The 27,188-nt window shown below is 40.1% G+C and overlaps 1 protein-coding gene and 1 long non-coding RNA gene across 2 annotated transcripts in view; one reads left to right on the forward strand and one right to left on the reverse strand.

The window, feature by feature from the left end:
• Positions 1–25,631, reverse strand: part of LOC131234536 (MLO-like protein 4) — a 73,925-nt gene extending 48,294 nt beyond the window's left edge. The window contains exons 1-6 of the mRNA XM_058231477.1: positions 25,030–25,631; positions 24,883–24,940; positions 24,201–24,421; positions 23,984–24,100; positions 23,438–23,498; positions 17,292–17,383 (exon numbers count right to left, since the gene is read on the reverse strand). Of these exons, the coding sequence (XP_058087460.1) occupies positions 17,292–17,383; positions 23,438–23,498; positions 23,984–24,100; positions 24,201–24,421; positions 24,883–24,940; positions 25,030–25,149 (669 nt within the window). The 5' untranslated portion in view covers positions 25,150–25,631. The remainder of the gene's footprint in view (positions 1–17,291; positions 17,384–23,437; positions 23,499–23,983; positions 24,101–24,200; positions 24,422–24,882; positions 24,941–25,029) is intronic.
• Positions 4,067–4,876, forward strand: LOC131234894 (uncharacterized). The gene is made up of 2 exons (XR_009165830.1): positions 4,067–4,264; positions 4,504–4,876. It is a non-coding gene; the product is annotated as an uncharacterized LOC131234894 (long non-coding RNA).
• Positions 25,632–27,188: the final 1,557 nt, after the last annotated feature.

Genomic DNA, 27,188 nt, shown 5'->3' on the forward strand with positions numbered 1-27,188 from the left:
CACTATGGCTGATGACACCTCGAGGTTATGTGTGAAATTATGTGGAATAGTCTACCATGGCACGCGGAAGCTTGGCGGAGCTAAGGAATGATTGGCTAGGTCCTAGAGGGGAGGTGATTAGGACAAAATAAATTTATGCCTTTTAACACAATTACTTAAACTAATATGCCAATTTAAACTGAGTAAGGCAATTAACACTAAGGCTTCAAAGCCAATGGAGGGTCCAATCACATAGACTACAATAGATATGCTAATCAAGCAACCAATCTATAAACGACAGTGCACATGTGTGTGGGATGTACTAACTATTCAAATTCTAACATTTATCTAATCATGCATACATATAATTCACTAATCAATCACATAAGCAAAATTAGTGAAGTGTTCAAATGCAATCCCAAACACAAGCATGTATAGTTGTTCGGTTTCTCTACTCCACTTCCGGCGGACGCACTTTCCCTAAGTGTACTAGTATTCACTATCGGAGGTTTTAAATCAGGTTTACCTCTAACCTTCACAACCCTACACAAGAACTGCGGTCCTAAACAAGAACCTAGCGTAGACTCTCGCTAGAGACTCCCACAAGAGACTTTAGTTGGTTTTCTATAGGCTAACCAACCTACGTTTACTCCCGCCAGAGGCTCCCACGGAGACTGACACATATGCACCCATGTGCGGTGAATTCAGCCCTGCACAAGAACCTATCAAGCTTGGCTTACAAACTCTTAACCTCAATCCTACACAAGGAAAGAGAGTATGGACTCACTACTTGACACTTGTCGAATCGAGCCTCTTTGATATGCCTTTCGGGTTGTTTGATCGATGTTCTCCCGTGCTTCAATAAGCTCCCCTTTTGCTCCCTCGGTCGTTGATGTCAATGCTTGTCAATACTTCAACTCCATGATCAAACACGTTGCATGCAATGCTCCATTAAGGTGACCAAGGTGATGGGAGGTTGGGTGAATCTCCTACAACTCATGGGAATGTTGTAATTCGTAGGGGATTCACCTAGATGGGTGTTCTATAGAATTTAGACAAGAATTTTATTATGGGTTCAAGTCTAATCTCTAGAACAAGGTGGAGATCAAGTTCATCTCCTTCATTGAGGTTAGAATCCTCTTTCAAGTCATGAATCACAAGGAATATGACTTAGATCTCTTAGATTTAGAGGTTAGGAATGTGGGATATGAGTAGGGAATCTTCTAAGCTTTTATTGTACCAAAAACCCATCAAAGAACCCAATGCATGAATGCCCTTTATAAAGGAAACAAGTTCCAACGGTAAAAAAAGAGCAGAAATTAGCACTGTCGATCAATTGATTAAGCTGTTAATCGATCGACTAGGTCCAACATATATCAAAAAGCTTGTTGGATGATTTTGCTCTGTCCTCGATCGATTAACGAGGGCCATCGATTGATTGGCCAAAATTCAGATTTACCTAAAAAGCTTGCTAGACAGTTTTGACCCTGATCAATTGCCCGAGCCTAATCAATCGAGATTGATCAAAGATCGATCGAACGATCGACCGATCGCTTGATGAATTAGGGTTTTTAGAAATTTGGGATCTAGGGTTTAGGGTAGAGTTAGGGATGGGGAACAAAGATAGGGGAAGCAAGGGGAAATCAAGTTTTTAATTTTCTTTTATTGCTTTCAACCTATGGGCTTGTACGTGTGGCCGTAGGGAGAAAATAGATGTACACTCTCTTAAATGTATATGAATGGTTAGTGTAAGATTTCTAGCGGTATTAGAAAGAAGGCATTTAGTTGGCGTAAAATTTCTTTTTGAAATGATTTAGAATATTGTAAATCCATCTCCTAGATGTGTAGTGGGACCCAACTAGATCCCTGATCATGAAAGTGGGCCCCATCACACTATCTTGGATTAGAAACTAGATTGGATCATGTATATTGAAATAAGAATATGTTGATGATTTATTTGAGATCCACGATGATCTAGGGTGGCTTTCACTCTAACACACATGTTATCTTTTAGATCATCTCTAGATCATGGTAGATCACTTCGTGTGAATATAGATCAATGGTGTAGATCAATCTTTGAGAGTGTAGTGGGCCCTGCATTGAAGAAAATGGAAAATGTAAATTAAGATCCATCCTAATGAACATGACCATGATTATAGGCAATTCTCATGCCTTTACTAATACTATAAGATGGTGGCCCACCACAAGATCAAGAGATATCGTGATGTAGTGATATAGTGATGAAGAGATCCAAACTCTAGATTTGATATTGTATTTGAATGAGAAGCATGTCGATCATCTCATTTGGTGGGCCTTGTATAGAGAATGCTAGTGTATTATATTTATAGTGTGTCCTTTTAGTGTAAGTGCATGTGCACACTTCCCTATTCCCCTGCAGTGTACTATATGTTTTTTCATAATAAAATATTATGTGTTAGGGCATGCAAGCCTAACACATATCATCTCTCCCAAACTCTCCTCCTCCTTCTCTCTCAATATTCTCATCTCTTCTTCACATTATCCTCATCAAATCTTTTTCTACTTGGTATCAGAGCAAGTTCAAGGCATTCCGCATCCAACAGGTTGAGAGGCGACACGTCACCTTGCTGACGTCAGCAGCCGTACGGCTGACGTCAGCGTTGTACGGACCCATGGGCTCTGTTTGAGCTAAAAGTTTAGGGGTTTGATAGATCTTGATTTTAGAAGATTTGTCATGATTTTTTCAGAATTTATTGGACCTCATTTCATGGTATTTTGGGCGAAATAGAGAAATTCGAAAATCGGTTCCAGATTCCGTTTTTCTTCGATCTACCTCAAATCGGTAAGCTTTTCTTCGGTTTCTTTGCTCAAGATGGACCGAAATCTTCCTCCCAGGCTATCCATGGTGGATTTTTTACTTAAGATCAATGTTTGAGAGGTTTTTAACCTCAAATGGGCGTGCGGCTGGGCCGTTTTTCACTCGGTCAGGCCCTATTTGACTGCGTTTCATGGTATTTTGGATGATTGACATTTGTTTGAGGTTTATCTCTTATTATGTTGAAGGATTGAGTGAGATAGAGTTGTTTGAATCAATCTTTCTTGGCATAGGGGGTCTCTTGGCATAGGTTTATTTCTCTTGGACTCTATTATGGCTGACAAAGGGCCCTCATCTCTTGGCATAGGGTCTCTTGAATCTAACCCCTTGCAGATTACCTCCATTAAGTTGAATGGTGACAACTATCTTCAATGGGCACAATCTGTAAAAGTATTTTTAGGAGCCCGTGACAAGTTGTCGTATATTTTGGATGATTCCCCAAGCTCTACAGATGTTACCTACAAGTCTTGGACAAAGGAGAATTATCAAGTTATTGCATGGTTGTTGAATAGCATGGATTCCTCGATTAGCCACTCAGTGATGTTTTTATCCTCGGCTAAAGGCATTTGGGATACGCTTCATGATATGTTCTCGGAATCTCAGAATTTTTCACGGGTATTCCAGCTTATTCAAGAAATTGGTCGGTTTCAACAAAACTCCAGATCCTTAAAAGACTACTATTCGATGCTTCGGGGTATGTGGGATGAGTTGGATATGTATCAGCCTCTTCCTTCCAAATGTAAAGAGGATCATGAACATGCTCATAAGCAACAGGATGATACTCGTATCATGCAGTTCCTCGCTGGGTTGAGTTCTGATTATCTTCACGTTCGCGATCAGGTTGTTATGCAGGATCCTCTTCCCCCATTGACGACAGTCTATGCCATGTGTCAGCGTGCTATGATCTCTACTCTTCCTTCTCATTCATTTGTGCCACCCGAGCGTTCGGCACATCTTGTTGGCGATCAGTACTCCCTTGGTCTTAGGGTACCATCCTTGAGCTCAAGGCGCATTTCTGGTTTTGGTGGTCGTGGTAGAGGCCGCAATCTAGATCGCAGTCGCGGCGGCCGTAGTCTTCGTGGTCGTGGTGGACGTGGACGAGGACGTGATGGTTCCCGCATTTGTTCACATTGCGGTGGAACTAATCACACTATTGATTATTGCTGGCAGCTACATGGTCGTCCTACGTATGCCGCTGCTTCTATTGCTTCCAGCTTTTGAGACACAGTCTTCCACCCCGACAGCTGAGCAGTCTACTTCAGGAGTCTCTTATCATTTCTCGGGCAGCATATGATGCCCTTATGCAGCTTCACATTCAGGATATTCCTGAGCCTTCTCACGCGGCTTCGACCCAGTCAGGTACTGCCCTTCTTGCGTCATCCTCTCCTACCTCCTGGGTCATCGACTCTGGAGCTTCCTCCCATATGACTGGTAAGTTGCAATTCTTTTCTTCTTATTCTTCTTCTTCTTCTCCCACTCAGTATGTCACAGTCGCAGATGGAACCCAATCTCCCATCTCTGGGATTGGTTCCATCCCTCTCTCTTCTTCCTTGTCTTTGTCCTCCGTATTGCATGTGCCTCGTTTTCCATTAAACTTATTGTCTGTTAGCTCTCTTACTAAATCACTCAATTGTTCCATCACCTTCTTTCCTTCTTATTGTTTGTTTCAGGACCTACAGACGAAGAGAGTGATTGGTGGGGGGCATGAGCGAGGAGGCGTTTATCTTCTCGATGATACACCTGTTGCCGCTTCTAGTACCCTTTCTCTAGATCAAGAGTCCATGACTCGGTGGCATTGCCGCTTAGGCCACCCATCCATTGCTAGATTGAGACTTGTATTTCCCTCCTTACCTGTCACTAAACCATTATGCTGTGATATTTGTGAATTGTCTAAACATTATCGTGCTACGTTTCCTCCTAGCTCTTCTGGGAGGAAATCTCAACCTTTTCTTCTGGTTCACTCGGATGTTTGGGGACCAGCTCCGGTTACTTCGACTTTTGGATTTAGATATTTTGTTACCTTTATTGATGATTATTCCCGCATGACTTGGATTTATCTTTTGAAATCTAAAAGTGAAGTATTTGATGCATTTAAAGTGTTTTATCATGAAGTGTGCACTCAATTTCATTGTTCCATCAAATCCCTCCATTCTGATAATGGGGGAGAATACATGTCTACTGCCTTTCTGTCCTTCTTGCAGGAACGTGGTATTTTATCTAGGACGTCATGTGCTCGCACTCCTCAACAAAATGGTATTGCAGAACGAAAGAATCGTCATCTTCTTGACGTTGCTCGCACCCTTCTACTTGGTATGCATCTACCCAAACATTTTTGGGGTGATGCTCTTTTAACTGCTACTTTTCTTATTAATCGTATACCCTCACGTATTCTGTCTTATAAATCTTCATTTACTATTTTGTATCCTCATGATAACCCATTTCCTCTACCACCTAAAGTTTTTGGTTGTACATGCTTTGTTCAAATTTTTGATGGGAGTAATGATAAACTTAGTCCCAGGGCGATTAAATGTGTCTTTATAGGGTATACTCGGAGTCAGAAAGGTTATAAATGCTTTGACCCATTGACTCGCAAGAAATATGTCTCTGCCGATGTCACCTTCTTTGAGGATCTTTCTTTTTTCTCCTCTCCAGGCAGATCCCTCTGTGATCCTCTTACGCGTCAGGGGGAGTATAACTGTTATCCTCTTTCCACTAATGATCATGGGAAAACTCCTCTCCCCTCTATTCAGCATCCTGTTGGTGATATGGTTGAGCCTAAGCCTCTGCGGGTATATCAGCGTCGAGATAAATCTTCACAAGCTCAGTCATCTACCCTTCCGCTTACTTTGGATGTTGGTTCAGGTGACTCTCCTAACTCGAGTTTAGATCTTCCCATTGCCTTGCGCAAAGGGTCACGATCTTGTACTCAACACCCCATTAGTAATTTCGTTTCATATGATCATCTTTCACCGTCTTTTCAGTCGTTTGCAGCTTCCCTTTCATCACAGACTATTCCTAGATCTCTCTCACATGCTCTTCAGAGTCCTGATTGGACAAAGGCGATGATGGAAGAAATGTCTGCTTTTGAGAAGAATCATACTTGGGATCTTGTGCCACTTCCTGTAGGCCATAAGCCTGTTGGCTGTCGATGGGTTTATACAATCAAGTTTCTTCCAGATGGCTCAATTGATCGCTATAAAGCCCGTCTTGTTGCTAAAGATTATACACAGACTCATGGTGTGGATTACTTCGAGACATTCTCTCCGGTGGCTAAGTTTAATTCAATTTATGTTGTGCTCTCCTTGGCCGTTAATTTATCATGGCCCTTGTTGCAGCTTGATGTTAAGAATGCATTTCTCCATGGGGATCTTGCAGAGGAAGTTTACATGCATCAATCTCCTGGCTTTGTTGCTTCTCACAACCCTACACTTGTATGTCGGTTGAAGAAGGCTCTTTATGGACTCAAACAATCTCCACGTGCATGGTTCGAAAAATTTAGTCAAGCTCTCTTGGAGTTTGGCTTTGTTCGTAGTCATGCTGATCATTCTCTTTTTATATGTCGTCGATCGACGGGAATCATGGTTCTCATTGTCTATGTGGATGATATTGTTTTGTCCGGTAGTGATTCTGCTGGAATGAGGGAGGTCAAAAGATTTTTTAAAGACCAAGTTTGAGAACGAAGATCTTGGTCCTCTTCGCTACTTCCTCGGAATTGAAGTTGCTCGCTCATCATCCAAATTGGTCTTGTCACAACGAAAATATGCACTCGATCTTCTCGTGGAGATTGGCATGTTAGGGTGCAAGCCTGCACCACTCCCATGGATACTTCACAGAATCTTCAACCAGATGATGGTGCTCTCCTTACTGATCCCGAGATGTATCGACGACTTGTAGGCCGGCTTATTTACCTGATTATTACTCGCCCAGATCTCTCATTTGCGGTGGGGGTTGTTAGCCAATTCATGCAAGCTCCCCATACTTCTCATCTCACGGCTGTCTACCGCATACTTCGGTATTTAAAATCAGCCACGGGTCTTGGCCTCTACTTTCAGTTGCATGGTCATCTTCATCTTTCTGGCTATTCCGATGCTGATTGTGCAGGTAGTACTTTTGATCGCCGCTCTACATCCGGCTTCTGTACCTTCCTAGGTGGCAATCTTATAACCTGGAAGAGCAAAAAGCAGCCAGTTGTTGCCCGGTCCTCAGCTGAAGCTGAATATCGTGCTATGGCTCATGCGACATGTGAACTTGTGTGGCTTCGCAATCTTCTTGAAGAACTTGGCTATCCTCCTTCGGGTCCTATTCCTCTTCACTATGACAATCAAGCGGCTATCCATATTGCTCGTAACCCAGTTTTCCACGAGCGAACCAAGCATATTGAGGTTGACTGTCACTTTATTCGGGAGAAAGTTGCTTCTAAGGAAATTGTCACTCCTTTTGTTCGATCTGGGGATCAACTTGCTAATGTTCTTACAAAATCCTTGAGTCAAGATGCTCTTCATCGTGTTCGTGACAAGTTGGGCATGATCAACATCTATGCTCCAACTTGAGGGGGAGTATAGAGAATGCTAGTGTATTATATTTATAGTGTGTCCTTTTAGTGTAAGTGCATGTGCATACTTCCCTATTCCCCTGCAGTGTACTATATGCTTTTTCATAATAAAATATTATGTGTTAGGGCATGCAAGCCTAACACATATCATCTCTCCCAAACTCTCCTCCTCCTTCTCTCTCAATATTCTCATCTCTTCTTCACATTATCCTCATCAAATCTTTTTCTACTCCTTGCAGTGAGTGGTCATGATCAATCAAGGCAGACCCCACCATATGATCTTAATCCAATTAGTTAGTTTGAGAATAAATTTTAGAATCCACAATTAAGAAGACAATGATACACAGATTAGACTAATCATACATAATTGGGTAGGGCCCATGTGTGGAAAAAATTGATCTAGGTGGACCCCGCCTTAAGATCTTGATTTTAGTAGCCTAATAGAAGATTTAATCTAAAGATGAGTTTTAATATCATTTAAGATGAAAGATCCAATGCCAATAAAGTAGTATAGAGTCGGGCCAGCCAACTTGAAAGGCCTCCTTAAGTGGGCCCCACCGCATACACTTTCTTGAATGGTGGATCTTGTCCCCTAAGGTTGAATATTGATCTAAGAACCCATAAATCTTGATTATTGTATGTTAATCACGATCCCTAAGCCGATCTTGGATCTGGACCATAGAAATTAAAGAAAGATCAAAATAATGACCTTGACCATTAAATCAATGATCTGGTCAAATCTAGCCATTGATAAAAGGTCTAATCACCCAATTAAAGAATTAAACTTGAGGAAAACAATATCCACCTGACCAAATTGTATGCTCAGAGATCGATCTGGATCGTTAGATACAAAATCATGAAATATCAAGAAAATTAACAATCTAGGTCGGATGGGTGTTGGCAGGCTAGACGATGTGCGCATCTATGGCCCTGGTGATATGCTAACAAAAATATTTATATGGTAGTATGGCATACTAAGGTCCATGTATATGCACTTGTATATGCCTATGTTGTGAATCGTGCGTATAACTACTTGTTGAGTTGTTAGCTCATTCCGTTGAATGGAAAACTATCTAGGACAGGTAAAGTAGCTAGCATCTCCATGAGTGGAGTGACAACTTCAAAACACGTGCTCTTGGAGAGTGGTCACAAGAATAAAGAATTTTTTGTTTTATGTTTAGTGCTTTAAATTATGATATATGAATTTGGGCTAGATATCAACCAGTGAATGCTTAATACTCACGTTTGGATGCATGATGATTACATTGCATTTTAATATCTGTGATGATTATAATGGTTGTGTGTTATGATTATTCCCTCTAATCGGGTCACACCCTCTACTCGACAACTGAGTAGAGCAAACTCAGGTTTCCAAGGTCAGGGTATGACAGGGGGTCTCTCCTTCATTTCCCATAAGCCATCCATACCCCTTAAGGGGCTGTTTGATTTTTGTGTATTAGGGAAATACCCTTGAAAAAGGTCATTATTACCTTTTTACTCCGTTTGAAATTTCAAATGTATTTTCGTCTCGAAAATTGGTCAAAAAAGCTAACTTAAATTTTGGACCCCACTGTGATGTGCATTGACATATCCACACCATCCATCTGTTTTATCAGAAGAGACCTGAGTCCAAAATAGAGACAGATGCAACGCTCAAGTGGCCCATACCACAGGAAACAATGGCCTTAAACGTTCGCCATTGAAAGTTGTTTATTGGGCCCACATTAATGTTTATTTGTCATCTGACTTGTTCATGAAGTCATAAAAACATTGAAACGGGGTAAACACAAATATCAGCTTCATCCAAAACTTTTGAGGGCCGCATAAATTTTTATACGGTCAGCATCCAATTTCCATTGTTTCCTTTGGTGTGGTCCACTGGAGCTTTAGATCTGCCTCATTTTTGGGTTCATGCCCTAAATAAGGTTGACATATAGGATGAACGGTGTTGATACATCACGTACATCACAGTGGGCCCTACATTCATTTGGCAGCCATCCTCGGTTCTAGCGCCGAAAAGTTAAGCCGTCAACGTCGGCCTAAGAAACGATGCGGTAATTACCTGGGTAAGTAATTATTACCCATTTACCAGGTAATTACCTTTTACGTGAAAAATCAAACAGGCCCTAAGGGAGAGAAAGAACCATTCCTCCATTCCACCCCTTTACCAAGGAGAGAGGGGGGGGAGCATATTCCAACCTAGGGCATCCACCCCACATGCCCAAGCCGTCTCAACCCATAGCCACACCCATTTCAAGCTAAGGAGTAGAGTAGGGGTCAAGAAATCCAATCACCTTTTTGTATTAAGAGCGCCGGAATTCTTCATCCTTGTGACTCTCATCGCCATCAAGCCGCAAGCCGAGCTAGCGGTCATCATTCTCATTGTATTGCATCCTTCCCAACCCCCATGCTTCTCTAGACATTCTCAGGCATATGCTATGAGGCTTGTCGGGTTCCTAGATCCTACCACACCTAAAACCCGAGATTAACTAGTCCATTTTCTCTTTCTTTTAGTTCTTCTTAGATATCGGTTGCTGCGAGATCGCCATTATGTTCCCCACTTCTATCTCTAAGTTGAGCTCTAGCAGTTACAGAGTACTTGTCCATGGCTGACTAGTAGAGACTAGGTTCATTATTCTCGTTTTTTTAGTCCTTGGATACCAACCGTTGCAGGATTGCCATTGTGTTCCCCCACTTCTATCTCGAAGTTGGGCTCTGGCAGTTACAGAGTGATTGTTCGTGAATATCTAGTAATCCCTTTCCCTTTCAACATTCGTATGCAAAATAACACTAGATTACTTAATCCCTTAAAACCCCATTAATCCCACAAAGTAGAGACCGCACTCACATGCGGGCAAAGAAAGTGCCTAACACCTTCCTTCTCCATCACCAAGGTCCCTTTCTCAAAATCTCAGGTTGCGGATCAGGAGTTCATTATAAAGCAGGAAGTCCTCGGATTCTCTAATTCCTAAAGATTCGGTAGGATCTAGCCGACTGTGGAATTCTGAGATAACTAGCAAATGGCGACTCCAAGTCAAACATATCATATTCCAGAGTCAAACCACGACCCCTTTTATAAAGACCGCCAAAAGCATAAGAGAAGCCTAAAAAAGGCCCATGGGTTTGATCCCGATAGTCACAATATGCCTCTACATTTGTGCAACACATGAATTGAAGATCGTCCAAAAAGGATAATTCCTACCACAGACCAGACATCTTAGCATAATAGTCAGACACTGATCGCGCACCTTGTCTTAGATTTCCAATCTCCATATAAATATTATAAATACAAGTTGTATTATTTTGATTTACATATAGTTCATGGGCAATCTGCAGATCTCACACGCAGTAGATAACAAAAAAAGACCTTCGCTAATTTTTGGCTCCATAGAATTCAAAAGCTACGACATGACAAGAAAGTTATCTAATTTCTAGTCTCCATATGAAGGAGCAGATAGTTGAGGTTTTGTTATACTACCAGCTATATACACCAACCGTTTTGTTTTCATCCAAAAAACATCTCACTGGCTTTCGACCATTAAAGGTAATTGTTGAACTTAACTTTATCTATGGTAATCTGTAAACCAAGATTTTCATAATGAACAATCCACAGGTACATCTTGGAGTTAACAGGATCAATTGCCTCAGAAGTTGACAAAGAGGCCATGTAAGATCTCAAAAAATAGTGAGAGAACCAAGGATATGAGGAGGGATCTTATGACTAGACGAATAAATAAGAAAAGAAGCCCAAACAACAATAGCCAACAAACTCTTACTACTACAAACCGAATGTTGAAAATATGCATAAAAACAAATTCAAAAAAGTTGCTAACTTTGAACGTCTAACAATACCTCCAACCATTCAGCAAAAAACAATGAATCACCTAGAAAAATTCTTTAGAAAAGGAATATAATAAGAATTTCTAGCAACGTCTTCAACTGGATAGCAAAAAAGAAAAAAAAAAAGAGCAAGGGCTTCAACTTCAAATCAAAGAGGTATCAAATCTAGCAACACATTATTCAAAACCCTAAAAAAAGGAGGAAAATAAAAAATCCAACCGCAAGCCACCCTCTCCTCACAAATCAAAACGAGTTAATGAGGAAAAGGCCTCACAACTCTCAAAACAAAGAACAAAGAAGAAAAGAGAAAGGTGAAGGGATAAGAAGAAAAGATTAGGAAGGGAAGGGAACCACCAAAGATTAGGAAGTGAATAAAAAGAAACATCACTAGTTAAGAAAGATTATAAAAAAATGAAGAAAAGAGGAAGAAATAAAAGAAGATTAGGAAGGGAAGGGAACCATCGAAGATTAGGTAGGGAATGAAGGGAAACACAACTTGTTGAGAACGATTAAAAGAATAAAACTCATATAGTTAAGAGGAAAGAGAAGAAGAGGAAGAAGAAGGAAGAAGTAAAGAAGAAGAAAGAGCCCTGGGAGAACGTAGGCTTTGATACTATGTTAAAGGAGGAGAGAATTTGAGAGAGAAAAGAAGCACATAGGGCCAGGACATCCAACCTTACCTTATTTATAACAATAAGAGTGTAATTACATATACGCCCTTAATAGGAGGGAAAAATAAATAAAGAATGACAAGGGACAAATAACAAAAGCATACAAATAAAGATATAGAAGGAAAAAGGCTACTAAGGCCCATAATATACAAGGCTCAGGTGTATGTATCTGTGGGCCCAGTCACAGGCCCACACACAGGCCCACACACATACACCTACAATATCCAAGCCCCTTATCAGGTAGGACACACCACTGTGTCAATAGGTTCAAAAGCAAGCTATTTGGACAATCCTAACTATGAAATTCAGGAAAAAAAAAAATGGATGGTTAAAATAAAGCTGGCCGAGGGTCCATATTCTCAAATTAAAAAAGGTTTGGTTTTTTCAAGCACCCAATGAATAGCTTCGATCAAGGAATAAAAAAGAAAGGACTTAAAAAAGAAGAAGAAGAAGAAGAAGAAGAAGAAGAAGAAGAATAGCTTCCACCTTGTACGCATTCTATGTGTAAGGTTGGCATGTAAGGATAAAATACAATGCTAAACAATGGGAATAGTGAAGGAAAAAACAAAAGGAAAATATGACATCCCATTATTTGCAAGATTTCCACATCTACCTTCATCATTTCTCTTTAAATTTCACTCTTTCATGAAACATCATCATCTTTATCCCAACCAATTGTGGTCAACTATATGAGTCATGTTTTGTCATTCCACTCTATTAAGGACCATGTCCTCTGTTAAAGCATAGGTTATCAAATCTTTTCTTGCTACCTCCACACACGATCTGAGCCTTCCCCTTGTGCTTTCAAAGCCTCCAACTTGAACCAACTCACTCCTAACTTTTGCAACTCTTGGTCTCAATTGCACATGGCCAAACCATTGAAGTATACTCCTAATTTCCCTCAAATGCATTCCTTTCTAATTCTATCCTTCCTCATCTTGCCACTCATCCATCTCAACATCCTCATTTCAGCTAAACTCAATCCATGAACATGTTTTCCTTGGCGGCCCACCATTTTATACATAAAGCATGGCTGGTCACATAGCTATCCTCTAAAATCTCTCCTTCACACTTGAAAGTAGCCTATCATAAACTAGTAAAAAGAAATATTGAAGAACAGCAATATATATATATATATATATATATATATATATATATATATATATATATATATATATATATATATATATATATATATATAAGAACTCCAGTCAGAAAGAGTAAATGATGATGAGAATTTACAAGCTGAAGGTTGGGTGGTGTGGAAAGGACAGATCTTATTGATTGTAGATTTCCAGATGTGCAACTGTTCGAGTTTCTCCAGTAATGTGTTATGCCGCATTAATCTTAAGTGGGTTTGGTAATGCATGATTCTTTGGTTGGGAGGTAAAAGACAAAAGGGTTTGTGGCCAAGGCAAATCAACACATACTGCACAATATTGTAGGAAATTGTGGTCCACAAAGGCTTTAAATTATTTCCCAAGTATCAAATGACTATGTGAGGTGTTAGCCAGCAAAGTGTGCAATAACGGTAACGGTAATGGTCGTTATGTAGTGTGTAGCTTACGCTACATAGCATAGCATAGCCTTAACGCTACGTAGCTCATGAAAATAGCTTAAGTTGTGTGTAGCCTACGCTGCATGATTAATTTACATACGTTACATGCTACATAGACTACGCGACATGCTACATAGCTTACATTACAAGTTATTTTTCACTATAACATATCTTTCAAAAAAAAAGATTTCACTATAACATTAAAATCAATTAATGTTTTTAATGATTTGTTACATTTCAATGAAAATTAGTTAATCTTTTCAATGCTTTTAGTAAATAATCTAAGAAACAGTTTTAAATCAGTTTTGCTGCTCTTTCTTCACTTTTGTACTTAATCATTACCCCTTACTATTACTTTAGGTTGCATTTGGTTGCACCAAATATCATAAAATGTTGTTAAATTTTATTATTGATCAGTCTAATTTGATGCAACCAAGCGCAACCTTGATTAAAAATCTATAAGTACTATACGCACTATGTAGCTTATACCTCACGCTTCATAGTGGTGAATGCTACGCTACACGCTATTCGCTATTTAAAACACTATTTTGAACTTTAGTATACTTGTGGAAAGTCTCAATCTATGGGTGATGCAGGACATGGAAATTAAACATGATATGCAAAAATTCAGGCTTAAGATCATACTAAATTAGAAACACTCACAAAAACTCCACATCCCACATAAAGTCAAGCACTCAATATAGGGGATCTATAAGAGTCCAAGCCTACACATGCTAGGACTGGATCGATTAAAAATTATAGACCAAACAATGATCAAAGGGTAATAGATTCATCCACACATGCATAAGAATATTTCTCAAACCAAGGGATTCATGGATTTCAATTCGGGAAACCTTAGGGTTTTAAAAAAAGAGTATGGAAATAGGGATTTAGGACAATCTAGGGTTAGGGTTAGGGAGATTAGGTGAGGGAGGAGTGAAGGAGAGGAAAGGAAGAACCTAGAACCGATTCCGCACGTGTGGACAGCGAACCCGCTTGACACGCGTGCACTGGTAGTGTCCCGCACGTGTGTGGGGCCCACGAGTCAAAAAAAGGCCAGCTTGGACTTGGTCGGCTAGGGGTGGACCACAAAACCCCCAAGTTTCGCGACGATCTGACAATTGGTTTGTGCGCCATGCTCCGCCGAAGTTTCAGCCCCCCTGCGAGCCTGGTTCTGCGAGTCTGCTGAAGAAGATGGATCGGCTGCCAGAAGAGGGTGGGTTTGAAGCGTGAAGGCTGTATGAGATAATGATTATGGAAGATAGGGGATGGGCTGATGGGAGATGGGTGTGGCTTCGCACCACGGTAGCTAGCCCTTAGAAGAAAGGAGGGTTTTGCACCTAATTAAGATTTCACAACTCAGAGAATTTAGAGAAGATAAATGCAGGATTTTTTTATTCAATCATCAGCGAGAAAAACAACCTACCAGGGGTGCTTATTTATAACAAAACCCTATACCCCAAAACTCGCGTCATGTGCGCAGCCTATTACCTAGAGATGAAGTAACCACAATTAACAACTAATCAAAGCAATCTAAACCGTCCATGATGTTCCTAATAACAAAAATAACCAAAACTCAAAGTACTAGATCGTTTAGAATAATGAGCCATGATCATGAGAACCTATTGTGGGATTTATATGACGATCGGGTCCACTCCAAGGGACCAAAACGCAGTTCTCTAGCTAGGAGGACCTCCCTGGACGTCGTCATCGATCCAGATCGACGGAGGGGTCCTCCTTCTCCTTGTGTACGTGCGTAGGGGAGGCGTGCGTGTGCGTGTGATGTCCCCATCAATGGGGGCCAGACGTACGTGGGTAAAACTATATGACTTCAGGTCAAGGGGTTAAATGGGATTACAGTTTCTCACTCTCATTCAATGGATAAATCACAATGATCATAACATTCTACTTTAGTTGCACAGAAGAGAGTTGGTACTTGGAAACTTCCCAGTTATAGCTAGTGTTCGAATTATCTCCAATATTATCGTTATCTCTAGCTCAGCGATATCGATAACACTGGTAGTGATACCGATAACGCTGGTAATATCAGAAATTCTAGATATTAACAATGTATTTCTAAGTATCACCAACGTATCGATATCGCTAATATAATCATCAATATTTTCAATTTTGTAAATTCTAGGTGTCGCTTGTATTGCCAATGCATCAATATTGTTAATGTATCGCCAATATTTTTGACTATGTAAATTCTAGGTAATGTTTATATCATAAGTGTATCGACGATATTTCAATAATATCGCCAACGTATTGATATCATCAGAATTTTTTTTATTAGAAGAATTTGTATTCCAATTTTCTTTTCATGGGCACATGGTTGTATGTAGTGTTCAATTTGTCATTGATAATATTAATAATATCTCGATATTATCGGTATTGCAACATGCGCGATATTGAAACCACAATCTTTCATTTCCTTTCCAATTGATGATGATTTCTTGGTGAAATATCATGTGTTGTTGATATTTTGCAATATCGATGAATGTTTGGATGAAAAGTTGGATGGTTAAATAGGCTGGATGGGATGGTTGGACTGATTTCTTACAACAACATATGCTTTAAAGGCCCCATTAAATGGAAACTTGTGATGTATGCTTTCTTTTTGCAATTTTTTTATTTCTAAATATACAAATTTGTACATTTTAACATCTCCTGAAGTTTTGCTGAAAATTCCACCGTTTTCCCATGTTTCCTCGCATTTCTGGTTATTAATGATATTATTGGCGATATCAATATTGTTTATGTATCCCTAGCCAGCGAAACTTGTAGCGATACCGATACTTCGAACACTAGTTATAGCTGGACCACTTAAAGGTTCCACCAGCCAAAAAAGTTGGAAGTCATTGTTTCAGCCCGTTTTGGTTCAGGAAGGCGCACAAAAAATTTTGGGTCTCCCATCATTAGATTCGGCAAGTAGGAACTTGAAAATGATCGATTTGAGTTTTTAGTAGACCTTTTTTATTTGAAGTGACCATTTTAGAGTCTAGTGAACTACAATACTTCTACATTCACGGCAGTGGCACTGAGTTATAAATAATTTTTGAAATCATATTTCAATGAAAATGATTGTTTTTCAGATTCCAAATGTAAATTTTATGACCAGGGTTGCTTTTGAAATTATTGTAAATAGTCACTTGTGTTAGGGAACATTACTCTAGGCATGGTTCAAAAGCCCACTGACAGACCCAGGACTTGCCCAAGTTGACTCAACATGATCAGTTGCTGGATCAGCAGGTTTGGAAACCCATTTATTTGGCATTTGGGCAAAAAAGTGTCATTAAAGTACAACCCAAGCATAAGGGTATTTAGATGCAGTTTTCTCTTCTTATTATCCCTCTCTATCTATACATCTATACGGTATTAGTATATCTATGAAGAGTAAGAAATAATAAGCTCTAGTAGCATTGTATTGAATGGTCCTTCCGGTCAATGCAACTATTTGAATGTAGCTGGTGACAAGCCTGCCTACATCACAAGAGGAAAAATCTGCTCTTTCATAACAGAGTTTAATTTTTCTACATTGTCTAACTTCACAAATTTCACTGTTTTTCTATGTGCATGTGTTTTTTTATACGGGTATCTATGTATATATGTATACCTGTTTGTGTATGTATCTGTGTTTGGTATATGGAAAGAACAGATGCATGTATAAATTACTTCTCATGATCTCTTCAAAGGCTCCTATTTTGTGTGTTGCATAGTATATCACTGTCAATGTTTCCAACTACGAAGTTACATGTTATGATCTACCATAAAAACCAGGAATTCAATAGCCGCAACAATTTGAAGCAATTACAGTCATAATGCACCACACATTACCATCCAAATGAGAATCTTGTTCTTGCTCCATGGGTGAGAGGTATGATGAAAAACAAAGGTAGACTGCCGCTTCATAAACATGTTCCTCCTTACTACATGAAACAAATAAAATCAAGAGCAATATACAAAAAGATTTACGTTACAAAATTAGATTGAAATTTTAGGGAAGTACCGCTGTATCAACTCAATTATATAACTCAAAGTCAAAATACGATAGCATTTAATTAAAAAAAAAATATATGAACAAATGATGCATCAATTCAAAATAATGAAAATAATAAAAGAATTCATGGAGTTAATGTTATGCACAAAAAGAAAAACTGTTCTTGTTGACCTGAATACCTAACATATTATTTCTATGGGACAGATGTAAGCCTGCATCTAAATGAGATATATCATCAAAGAAAAGCGAGCCTCTATCATGGCCAGTTCCAAAGCCCGGGCAAAAGAGGTGTCTGATGGGCAACCGTGAACCGATCATCAAACTTTTGCATATCCACCATTAAGAATCCAACCCTAAATTGTTGGGAGGAGCGAACAAGATGATGATAATGATGATCTAATCGAAGAAAACCTATGGACTAGAAATCTCCTTCATGTTTACTAGATATTCTATGTTTTTATGACTCCCTGTCAAGCTGGAGCATATATCTCTACTATTTCATGTTTTGAAGTTAAATATTTAACGAATCTATATATCTGCCTCTGCCTTCAATAAAAGCAGAGATGGGGGCTGTTCTTCTCTTCTTAAAAAGGGTGTAAACTGTAAAGTAAGTCTTTTTCTTTTTCTTTAGATGTGGCCAACTACTTTGATGTGCATGGTTTTTGATGAAAGACAAGATTAGCTGCGAAGAGCATGGATGGCTTTCTGTTTAAGCATGAATCACACTCATGGAGATGATTATATCAAATATTATATCCGTAAGTAAAGATATCATCTATGTAAACAACTTTCAAGTAGACGAACTTGTAATCACCCTCCACAGTCCACACTCTACAAAGTTGTCCTTCACTTATCCATGTCATAACCTTTTCTAAGGACATGTTTGGATACATGGAATACAAGGGAAACGAAAGGAAACAGAGAAGGTTTTCCTTTGATGTGACAGTTTGGGATGTTTGGATAATAAAGAAAAGGGAGGATTCCACATAGCAATAATTGTACTTTTCCATAGTAGCACAAGAAACTACATGACCATTGTCTCACAAATATGAGATCTTCAATTCACATCCAAACAAGACCTCTGATGTTGGAGTCCAGGGGAAAATATTGCTCGTGGAAATAATGATTAACCTTTTCCTTTCCACCCTATTTCCAGTGTAATCCGATTGTGCCCTAAAAAGAAACTAGTGGAAGCATCAATCTTAGAGTGATCCTGCATTGTATCCGCAAGACAATTTTCAACACAGCCCAATACAATTCCTTTTCCTGGAGTGAACTTATATACAGCAGAAATAGAATGCAGATTCCTGATGCACCACCAAATTATTGCACCGTTCTCTATATTTCCAGGGCTGTACACATGTTTGGGCGTTAGCAACCCTTAGAAATACAACAATTTGGTGGTGAATCAGGTGAGCCCTACCATGTAGATTTCTTGGCTCACAGTCACATATCATGTTGGTCAACTCATTGTGTAGGCCACAGCTACAAAATCACAAAATGAAAATACAGGAAAACGGCATTCGAAATTAAGATGTGGATGGTGATTGTAATGGATGTGAAAGTAAAAGCCTCCAAGAAATCCCCTCCTAACTCTAAGGTGCAGCTCTCTCTCCTTCATAACATAAGTTAAATAGCCGACTCAATAGAAAAGGTAGGTTCAATTACGGATGAAATATTCAAATGGTTGCATGACAACAAGTACAAATATGAATCATGCCAAGGTTATCTAAAAATTAGATATCATCATCCTCGGATATGGAGGGTTTTGTAAAAGGATTGCAATCAGAATTGGACACTGAGCCTATGGATCTTGCTCGATTTTGATTAGGAAACCTAAGCAACATGGAAGTGTATCTGATGTTTTGAACTTGATGACCAGGGATTAACTGTTATGATTTCAGTCAATCACTCTCAAAGAAATAAGAAAGTTACCTTGAATCCCAACCGTAAACTAATATAGAAGAGAAGAAGAAAATTTATTGTAAAAAAGAGAACGAGAAGAGTAGAGAATAAGATCAAGGTCAAAAAGACCTCCCCCCTAAATATTAGCATCTCTTATCTAATCCAATAAGAGCTAGAGAATAGAATTCTTTTGTTCTAGCTCTTGTTTTACAATAAGCTTGTTTGGTAAAATCACTTTTATAGAACCGGGGAAAAAAACTCTTATTTGAAATAAGCATGTTAGGTAAAACATTCAAATAAGACCATTTTTTTAGGGGTAATTCTGTCATTTTTTTAAATTGCAACAACTCCATCTCAAATAAGCACACCCCTTCATTGAATGTGGATCGTCCATCATGCAGGCCCAACCTCTGAAATGGTCGTCCATCATATGGGCCCCACCTTGGATGTGGACCATTCGTCATTAGGGGCTGACCTTTGAGATGGACCATGCATTATGTGGTCGCACCTTGATATAGGTCATCCAACATGTGGGACCCACCATCAATGTTAATTGTCCTTCATGTGGGGGCCTTTAATGTCCACCACCCATCACATGGAGCCCACATTTGATGTGTCCATCATGTGGGCCCCACCCTTGAAGTGGGTTGTCCATCATGTGGGGCCCACCTTGGATGTAGGTCATTCATCATTAGGGGCCGACCTTTCATGTGGATTGGCCATTATGTGGGGCCACACTTTGATGTGGGCCATCCATCAGGTGGGACCCACTTGATGTGGATCGTCCATCATGCGGGGCCACACTTTGATGTGGGTCATCCATCATTTGGAGCCCACCTTTGCTATGAACCATGCATTATGTGGGCCCACCTTGATGTGGACCAATCATCATGTGGGGCCCCACCTTCAATATGGGTCGTTCATCATGTGGGCCCACCTTTGATGTCAACATTCCATCATGTGGGCCCACCTTCAATGTCAACCATCCATCAGGTGGGGCCCACTTGATGTGGATCATCCATCATACGGGACCACACTTTGATGTGGGGCATCCACATGTGGGGCCCACCTTTAATGTGAACTGTCCATTATGCAGGCCCACCTTGATGTGGATCATTCATCATGTGGGGCCCCACCTTCAATATGGGTCATTCATCATGTCGACCTAACTATGAGAGTGAGAGATTGTAAAGAGAAGGGGGCAAGATGGAATTACTTGAAAAGTTTAGGGACAAACTTGTCCCAAAATTAGTTGAAAAATGTCTACCCGCTTTAGCAAAATAAGCTCTTAAAAAGAAAACTCTCCACCCCTAAATAACTAAGAGGTAAAACCTTTTATGCGTAAAATTAATAAATGCAAAATAGACCATTACCAAACAATCTATTTTCAGGAAAAAGACTCTTTTTTTAAAAAAGAAATAAGCAAATAAGCTCTTATTAGTAGGTGGACCATATACTTATACGACCCACACTCATGTTCACTAACACTCCCCCACAAACTCAAGCATAGATGTTGTAGATGCCAAGCTTGGCATAGATGTGAGTAGATTGACTCTGACTGAGAACCTTGATGAACACATTAGCAAGTTGATCTTGAGACCAAACGAATGACATAGAAATTTCTCCACTTGGGACCTTCCCACATATAAAATAATAGTAGACTTCAATATGCTTGGTTCATATTCATGCTGCACTTATTGGCTTATATTCAGGTTTTAAACTTGATAGGAATTAGCAACGTAAAACTCGTCAGGTTGATGACATTGCTTTTCCATATCACTAGTGAGAGGTCAATACACATTTAGTTCCTCCCACATTCCTATAAGTTTTGAATAATATTCACTATGAAACTTATCTCCTTGTTGGAATGAGAAAATCTCTTCAAACAACCGGTACATATGACTTATGAGAGATGGTTTTGTTAGACGAATACATCTCTCACAATGCATCCCAAGCCTCTTTTAGTATCCAAAAACATTACATTAGCACTTACAAATATTTCCATACTAATCCACAACCATGTCATACTCTGAGTATTCTCCTAAATCCACCAATCATTGATGCTATCACTCTCATCTGGCTTCTTCATGGTCAAATATTTCGATTTGCCTTTTGGCCGTTAAAAACACTTGAATAGATTCAGACCACTAGAGATAATTTGCTCCATTTAATTTCATAGAGGTTATTTGGACCCTATAAAATCCGATGAATTTATAAATCCAAATTTTGGATCGCTCTTCATCTTTATTAGAGAAAAGGGTTAAGATGAATACCACAATGCTCACACAAATATGGGTTGAGTTTTCATGATAGGAGAACACCACACTTGCATGCTTCGCACGATGTGCACACCACATGTGACAAAAACAATCAACCCACACGTCCACAAGTTCCAAAGAAACACAAGAGAGGTGATGATCATGAACACGACATTCACCCTCTCACACATGGACCATTACACAGGCCCAGCACACCAAAAACAAAAGAAACTCTAGGTTTCTTAAAAAACTTTCAGCACAAGAGAGATAGGAGGGACAAAGAAGAAAAGAAAGAGGAGAGTTTGTGACAAACAAGAGCAGAAGATGGATTAAATCAGAAGTAAATACGCTCTGATACAATGTAGATTGATATAGAAGAGAAAAGAAGAAGAAAAGAGGAAGAAAAAGCGTTGTACAGAAGAGAATGAGAAGAGAAGAGAATAGGGTAAAAATGTCCCTTCTTCTATTTAAGTGATAAAAAAAACAAACATACCCAAAGTACCCCTAACATTAAGAAATAAGACTAAACACATAAACAATACCAAACACCAACACCAAGACTAGGCGTATGGCCACATTGATGTTCATTAACACCAACTAAAGAGGTTCAATCCTAGAAAAGAAAACCACACAACTGCCCTTACAAGCAAATAACCATGTAGATCTAACCCAAGAAGCAAATCCAATAGGCTCAGATGCATTGGAGTTTTTGTGCCTCCATAGTTTGTGGCACATGTGACACACATGCATTAGCTTCAGACTATTCAACCCATGGGCTCCACTATTGATTGGCCATTAGTCAATGCCTTCATCAGACAATCAGACAACTCTAACCATCTACTCAATGAAGTTCTTCACCATCCATTGCAAGTCATCAAGTCTTTGCCTTTGTAACCCACAGGGTTATGGATCATGCGATCAGTGGCCCATTCACTAATGGATCTGCCAGAAAAACAGTCCACACCTCATCCATGTTTGCCTCCTGTAAAGCAAATGATGTGGAAGCACGACTCTCCCAGCCTCCAAAGCCTAGAGGCACTAGATCAGCTCCACACCAGCACCTCAAGCTGTGACATAACACTAATTTGTGAGTGGCAATTACAAGTACTCACACTAAAAAAAATGGTAGGAAGTGGCAATAAGGATATGTAGGAAAGATAATGATAGCTTAAGAAGACTAGAGATTAGAAAATAGACAATGAAACATAACCAAGATCCAATTAGATTTTAATGTTGCTTTTAGATGCACAAGTCAATTGAATTGCGAACATTCAATTTAATGAAGAGGGAGTGACAAATATTCCTATCATTCATAACTTCAGCCCCTATATATATGTAGATTGATACAAGTTTATCCAATAGGGGATTATACCACTTTCATCATCATCATCTGAGCCTTACCCCAACTAATTGGGGTCAGCTAAATGAATCCCGTACCATCATTCCCCTCTATCAAGGACCATGTCCTCGGTTGTATACCATAGGCCATCAAATTCTTCTTACTACCTCTACCCATGCCCTTTTGGGCCTTCCACATGCCCTTTTAGAATTAGATGGTTTGGCCTTTGACTTGAACCCACTCACTCCCAACCAAAGTTATTGTTCTCCATGACCATGGCAAAACCATCAAAGTGTACTTCTCTCATCTTATTACCTATTGCTGCTACTACTAAGTACCGACTCCCTTAAACACATTCATTTCTATTTTTATCCTTCCCCACTTGCCACTTCTCCATCTCAACATAGCACAATAAGGCATAGTAACATTTGTTGGGTAGATTTTGAGTTTATAACTTCAGCACACAAGAGCAACAATTCACCTTGTAAATATTCATCAGATAACGGATTTGCCTGGTTTTCCCATTTTCTCCAACTGTAGATCTGCATGCACAAGAAGCATAAGCAACATTACAGCTTCTAGAAGATCTGGCGATCTGGGAGCTGTCAGCAGAGGAAACAAGCCCTACTTGAGGAAATATAATATATAATGTTAAGCACAAACTAGTGGCATTTTAGCCTGTGCCAGCATTCCGTACAAGTCAGATTCACCTTTTCGGCAATCCACACCAGCTCATCTGGCACCCACACCCCGTCGGGGTGATGCTGTATAAAATGCATGTAAGATAATTCTAGCATTTCAATCTGTTTTGGCCTGAAAATGGATGGTTAAGAATAGATTATAATCAACAGTCCATTTGCAATAGGAAAGCATCCACTGATCCGATGGCTGGGATAAACAATATAGACTGCTCAAGGGTGGGCGCCACCTGGAGGGAATGCGGGCCCGAACAAGATTTCCCGTGGTTCAAGCTGAGAACTGTATGCTAGTTGCTCTACAAATGCTTGCAAGTGGTTGGAGACTTCACCTTTATCATTGAGAGAACAACCGTGATGCAACTATACAAGACATGAGTAATTCCAAGAAGAAACAGGAAGCGGTGAAGCTGTTTTAGACTTTCGTACGAAACGAATGGCTCATGACCCTGCAGTGCAAACTACTTCAGCCTCCAGGCCAAATGCAACCACAATACAAATTCAGCCTCTAAAATGCTAAACAGTGGGAATTCGGAGAATAAGAAACACCTTACTACAATGATGGGGAGATGGTCCAGGTTGTCTTTGTGGGATAGTCGTCCGATTCGAAGAGTCAGAGCCAGTACCTAAGATATTGTTAGTGCTGGCGAAATCATCCTCCAAACAGGGATAGAATTGGCTGCTGAAAAGAGACGATTCGACACAAATCTCAGAGATCCACCTCGCACATTGGCCCAACATCAAAGATATGAGGCCCAGCAACATGAGCTCTTCAGGAAACAGAAATATCCCATATCAGCACAACACAAGACTCCAACAGAATTAGCAGCATTTGCATTAGGGCCAGCATTCCGTACAGGTGCAGCCTGCCTTCACATGATCCAGATCGCAAATCAGGTGGGACCCACCTCAGATGGGCAATGATGAAAATTTTGCCACACTGAATGAACCTAGCCATATTTCAACCTGGAAATGGGTGTTTGTTGAGGAAATATAGCCAGTATAAGTAAATGTGTTTGTTCAGATGGCTCGATGGAGGAGCTTTTAAGTCTTGCACCCATCCATGGTGGGGCCCACTAGAAGAACAATCCAGATCATCAAAAGACAGGCCTCGCCTGTACCAAACACTCGTCCCAGTGAAAATGCTGGTAGCTCAGGCCAAGCAATTGGATCATACTTCCACATCAAAACAATTGATCGAGCACGTAGAGGGTGAGAATCATGAGCTCACCTTCTTTGATCTTCTCCAAAGAAGCAAGAACAGCCTTCCTCCTTGTCTTCCTCAACCACTACAAAACAGCGAACTAACCAAATATAAGAACCAGAACGAACGGATAGGATCTCATCGACGCCCCCAATTCTCCTCCCGAACACTTACCTTCCCAAACCAATAAATCGATCTCTCCACTACGAAACAGACCGCCACCATAACCGTCGTCACTGTCGCAACTGACCATGTCGGCGTCTCAGCCAGAGACCTCTGTTCGCCCAAATCCATCCCCTTCTCGTCAAATCAATCCACAAAAACCAAAACCCAAAACGTATTTTTCGAAATCGAAGATTCTAAACTGTCCACAGATTCGGAGAACCAACACCCAAACCATAAAATCCAATGAAATGGGAAACCGGCTGAGTTGACCATTACTGGTGCATGGAAGGTTCGTGGGGTGTGCTCCAAAATTATAGAATATAGGATTTCTACCATTTTCTAATGGGATTGTGGACAGACCCATGTCGAAATGCATCGGAATTCCTGCGGGTTTTGTCATATGTATACAATCCTGTCTCCCGTTTCTCCCGTTTCTTCTTCCTTGATTTCGAAACTCTGCACATGCAAGCAGTACAAAACCAATAGACTACTTCGATGGCATTATTTATATTGAGAAGAGCTCGTGGGGACTCTGAGAATATCTTAGATTCACTTCCCGCAAGAAATGCTGACGCGAATGGCGGGAGGAGAGATTTGACGTGGGAGTCGAGTCGCCTTTGGGTCAACAATGTGTTAAATCGGGTCGGGCCGGATATTGGGACATTGGACCCGACTTATTTAAGAATTTACGGAGCAGATTAGGTGAGACCCCGGATCCACTGAGGTGGGTGGGACCCCTGACTGTGGGGCCCACTATGATGCATATGACTACATCCACGCCGTCCATATGTATTGAAAGCTCATTTTGGGGGCATAATCCAAAAACTGAAGTAGATCCAAATCTCAGGTGGACCATAAAACAGGAAACAGTGGTAATCAACCATTAAAAGCTTCTCGTGGGCCACAAAATTTTCGGATCAAGCTGATATTGGTGTGGTCTCTTCATCCAGATCTTTGTGACCTTATCAACGGGTTGGATGGTAAATAAACATTCCGGTAGCACCATGAAGTTTTTAATGGTGGGGATTCAATCACTACTATGTTAATGTGGTATGGTCCGTGTAAGATTTGGATCTACTTCATTTTTTGGATGATGCAAGCCGCGGTTTTTCTTGGTGTGCTGGGAATGTCCAACTTATCAATATGTCTGGTAAACTACACCAAGCTCACGTTAGCCCATGCAGGATTAATCGTATTATGGGCCAGGGTAATGAACCCATTTGAAGCGGCTCATTTGGTGCACCTGAGAAGTGTTTCTATACATGAACAAGGATTGATTTGACTTGCCCATCTACCTACTCCAGGTTGGGTTAGGTCCGGGTGGGGAAGCTATAGACACACTTCCATACTATGTATACGAAGTACTTCATTAGCTTTCAAGAAGGTTGGACAGTATGGATTTAAAGCATATACATCACTGTGGGCCTTACAGTCAGGGATCCCACCCACCTCAGTGGGCATTGGCACATTTGACATGTGCGCGTGATGGTTAGATGCGCCACTTGTGCACATTAGCATTATTGGCACACGGCATATTTGGAGAATTGAATATGAATAATGGCATGTATGATAGTTATTGTGCACATGGTGTGCTTTGCATGTGCAGCACATTGGTGCATGCGAGACACAAGTAAGATGAATGGTGGTACATGTGACACAATAACACTTGTGGAGCGTAGGGCTGTCAACAGGCCAAGCCTGGGGTTGACCTCGACCTGGATTTTGAATTGTTTTGAGTTGGTCTGTTTCAAAATTTTGATTTTGGCAAGCCAACCCATTGACACCCCTAATGGGGCCATAAGAGAAGATGAATGGTGACATAAGTGGCACATTAGCACATTGTGGGCTCTTTACACATGTGAGGCATAAAATAAGATGGATGGCAGTACATGTGACATAATGGCACGTTGGGGGCATCATTGAATATGGGCAATGTCTCATTTGGCACAAGTGACATATGTGAAGTGATTGAACATGGATAATAGTGCATTTGGGCTTTAACTCTTGAGAAACTCATTTCTTTATATCATAGAAAAAATGTATTTATTATAGATGGAGGTGAAAGGATAAATTCATTTATCTTCCTATAAGATGAAAAATGAGAAATAGTATTTCCCATAATTTCCTACACAGAAAGGTTTGCTAAACAAAAGAAAGTGACTTTAAGA

This window comes from Magnolia sinica, chromosome 19, assembly GCF_029962835.1.
Source record: "Magnolia sinica isolate HGM2019 chromosome 19, MsV1, whole genome shotgun sequence".
Classification (NCBI taxonomy): domain Eukaryota; kingdom Viridiplantae; phylum Streptophyta; class Magnoliopsida; order Magnoliales; family Magnoliaceae; genus Magnolia; species Magnolia sinica.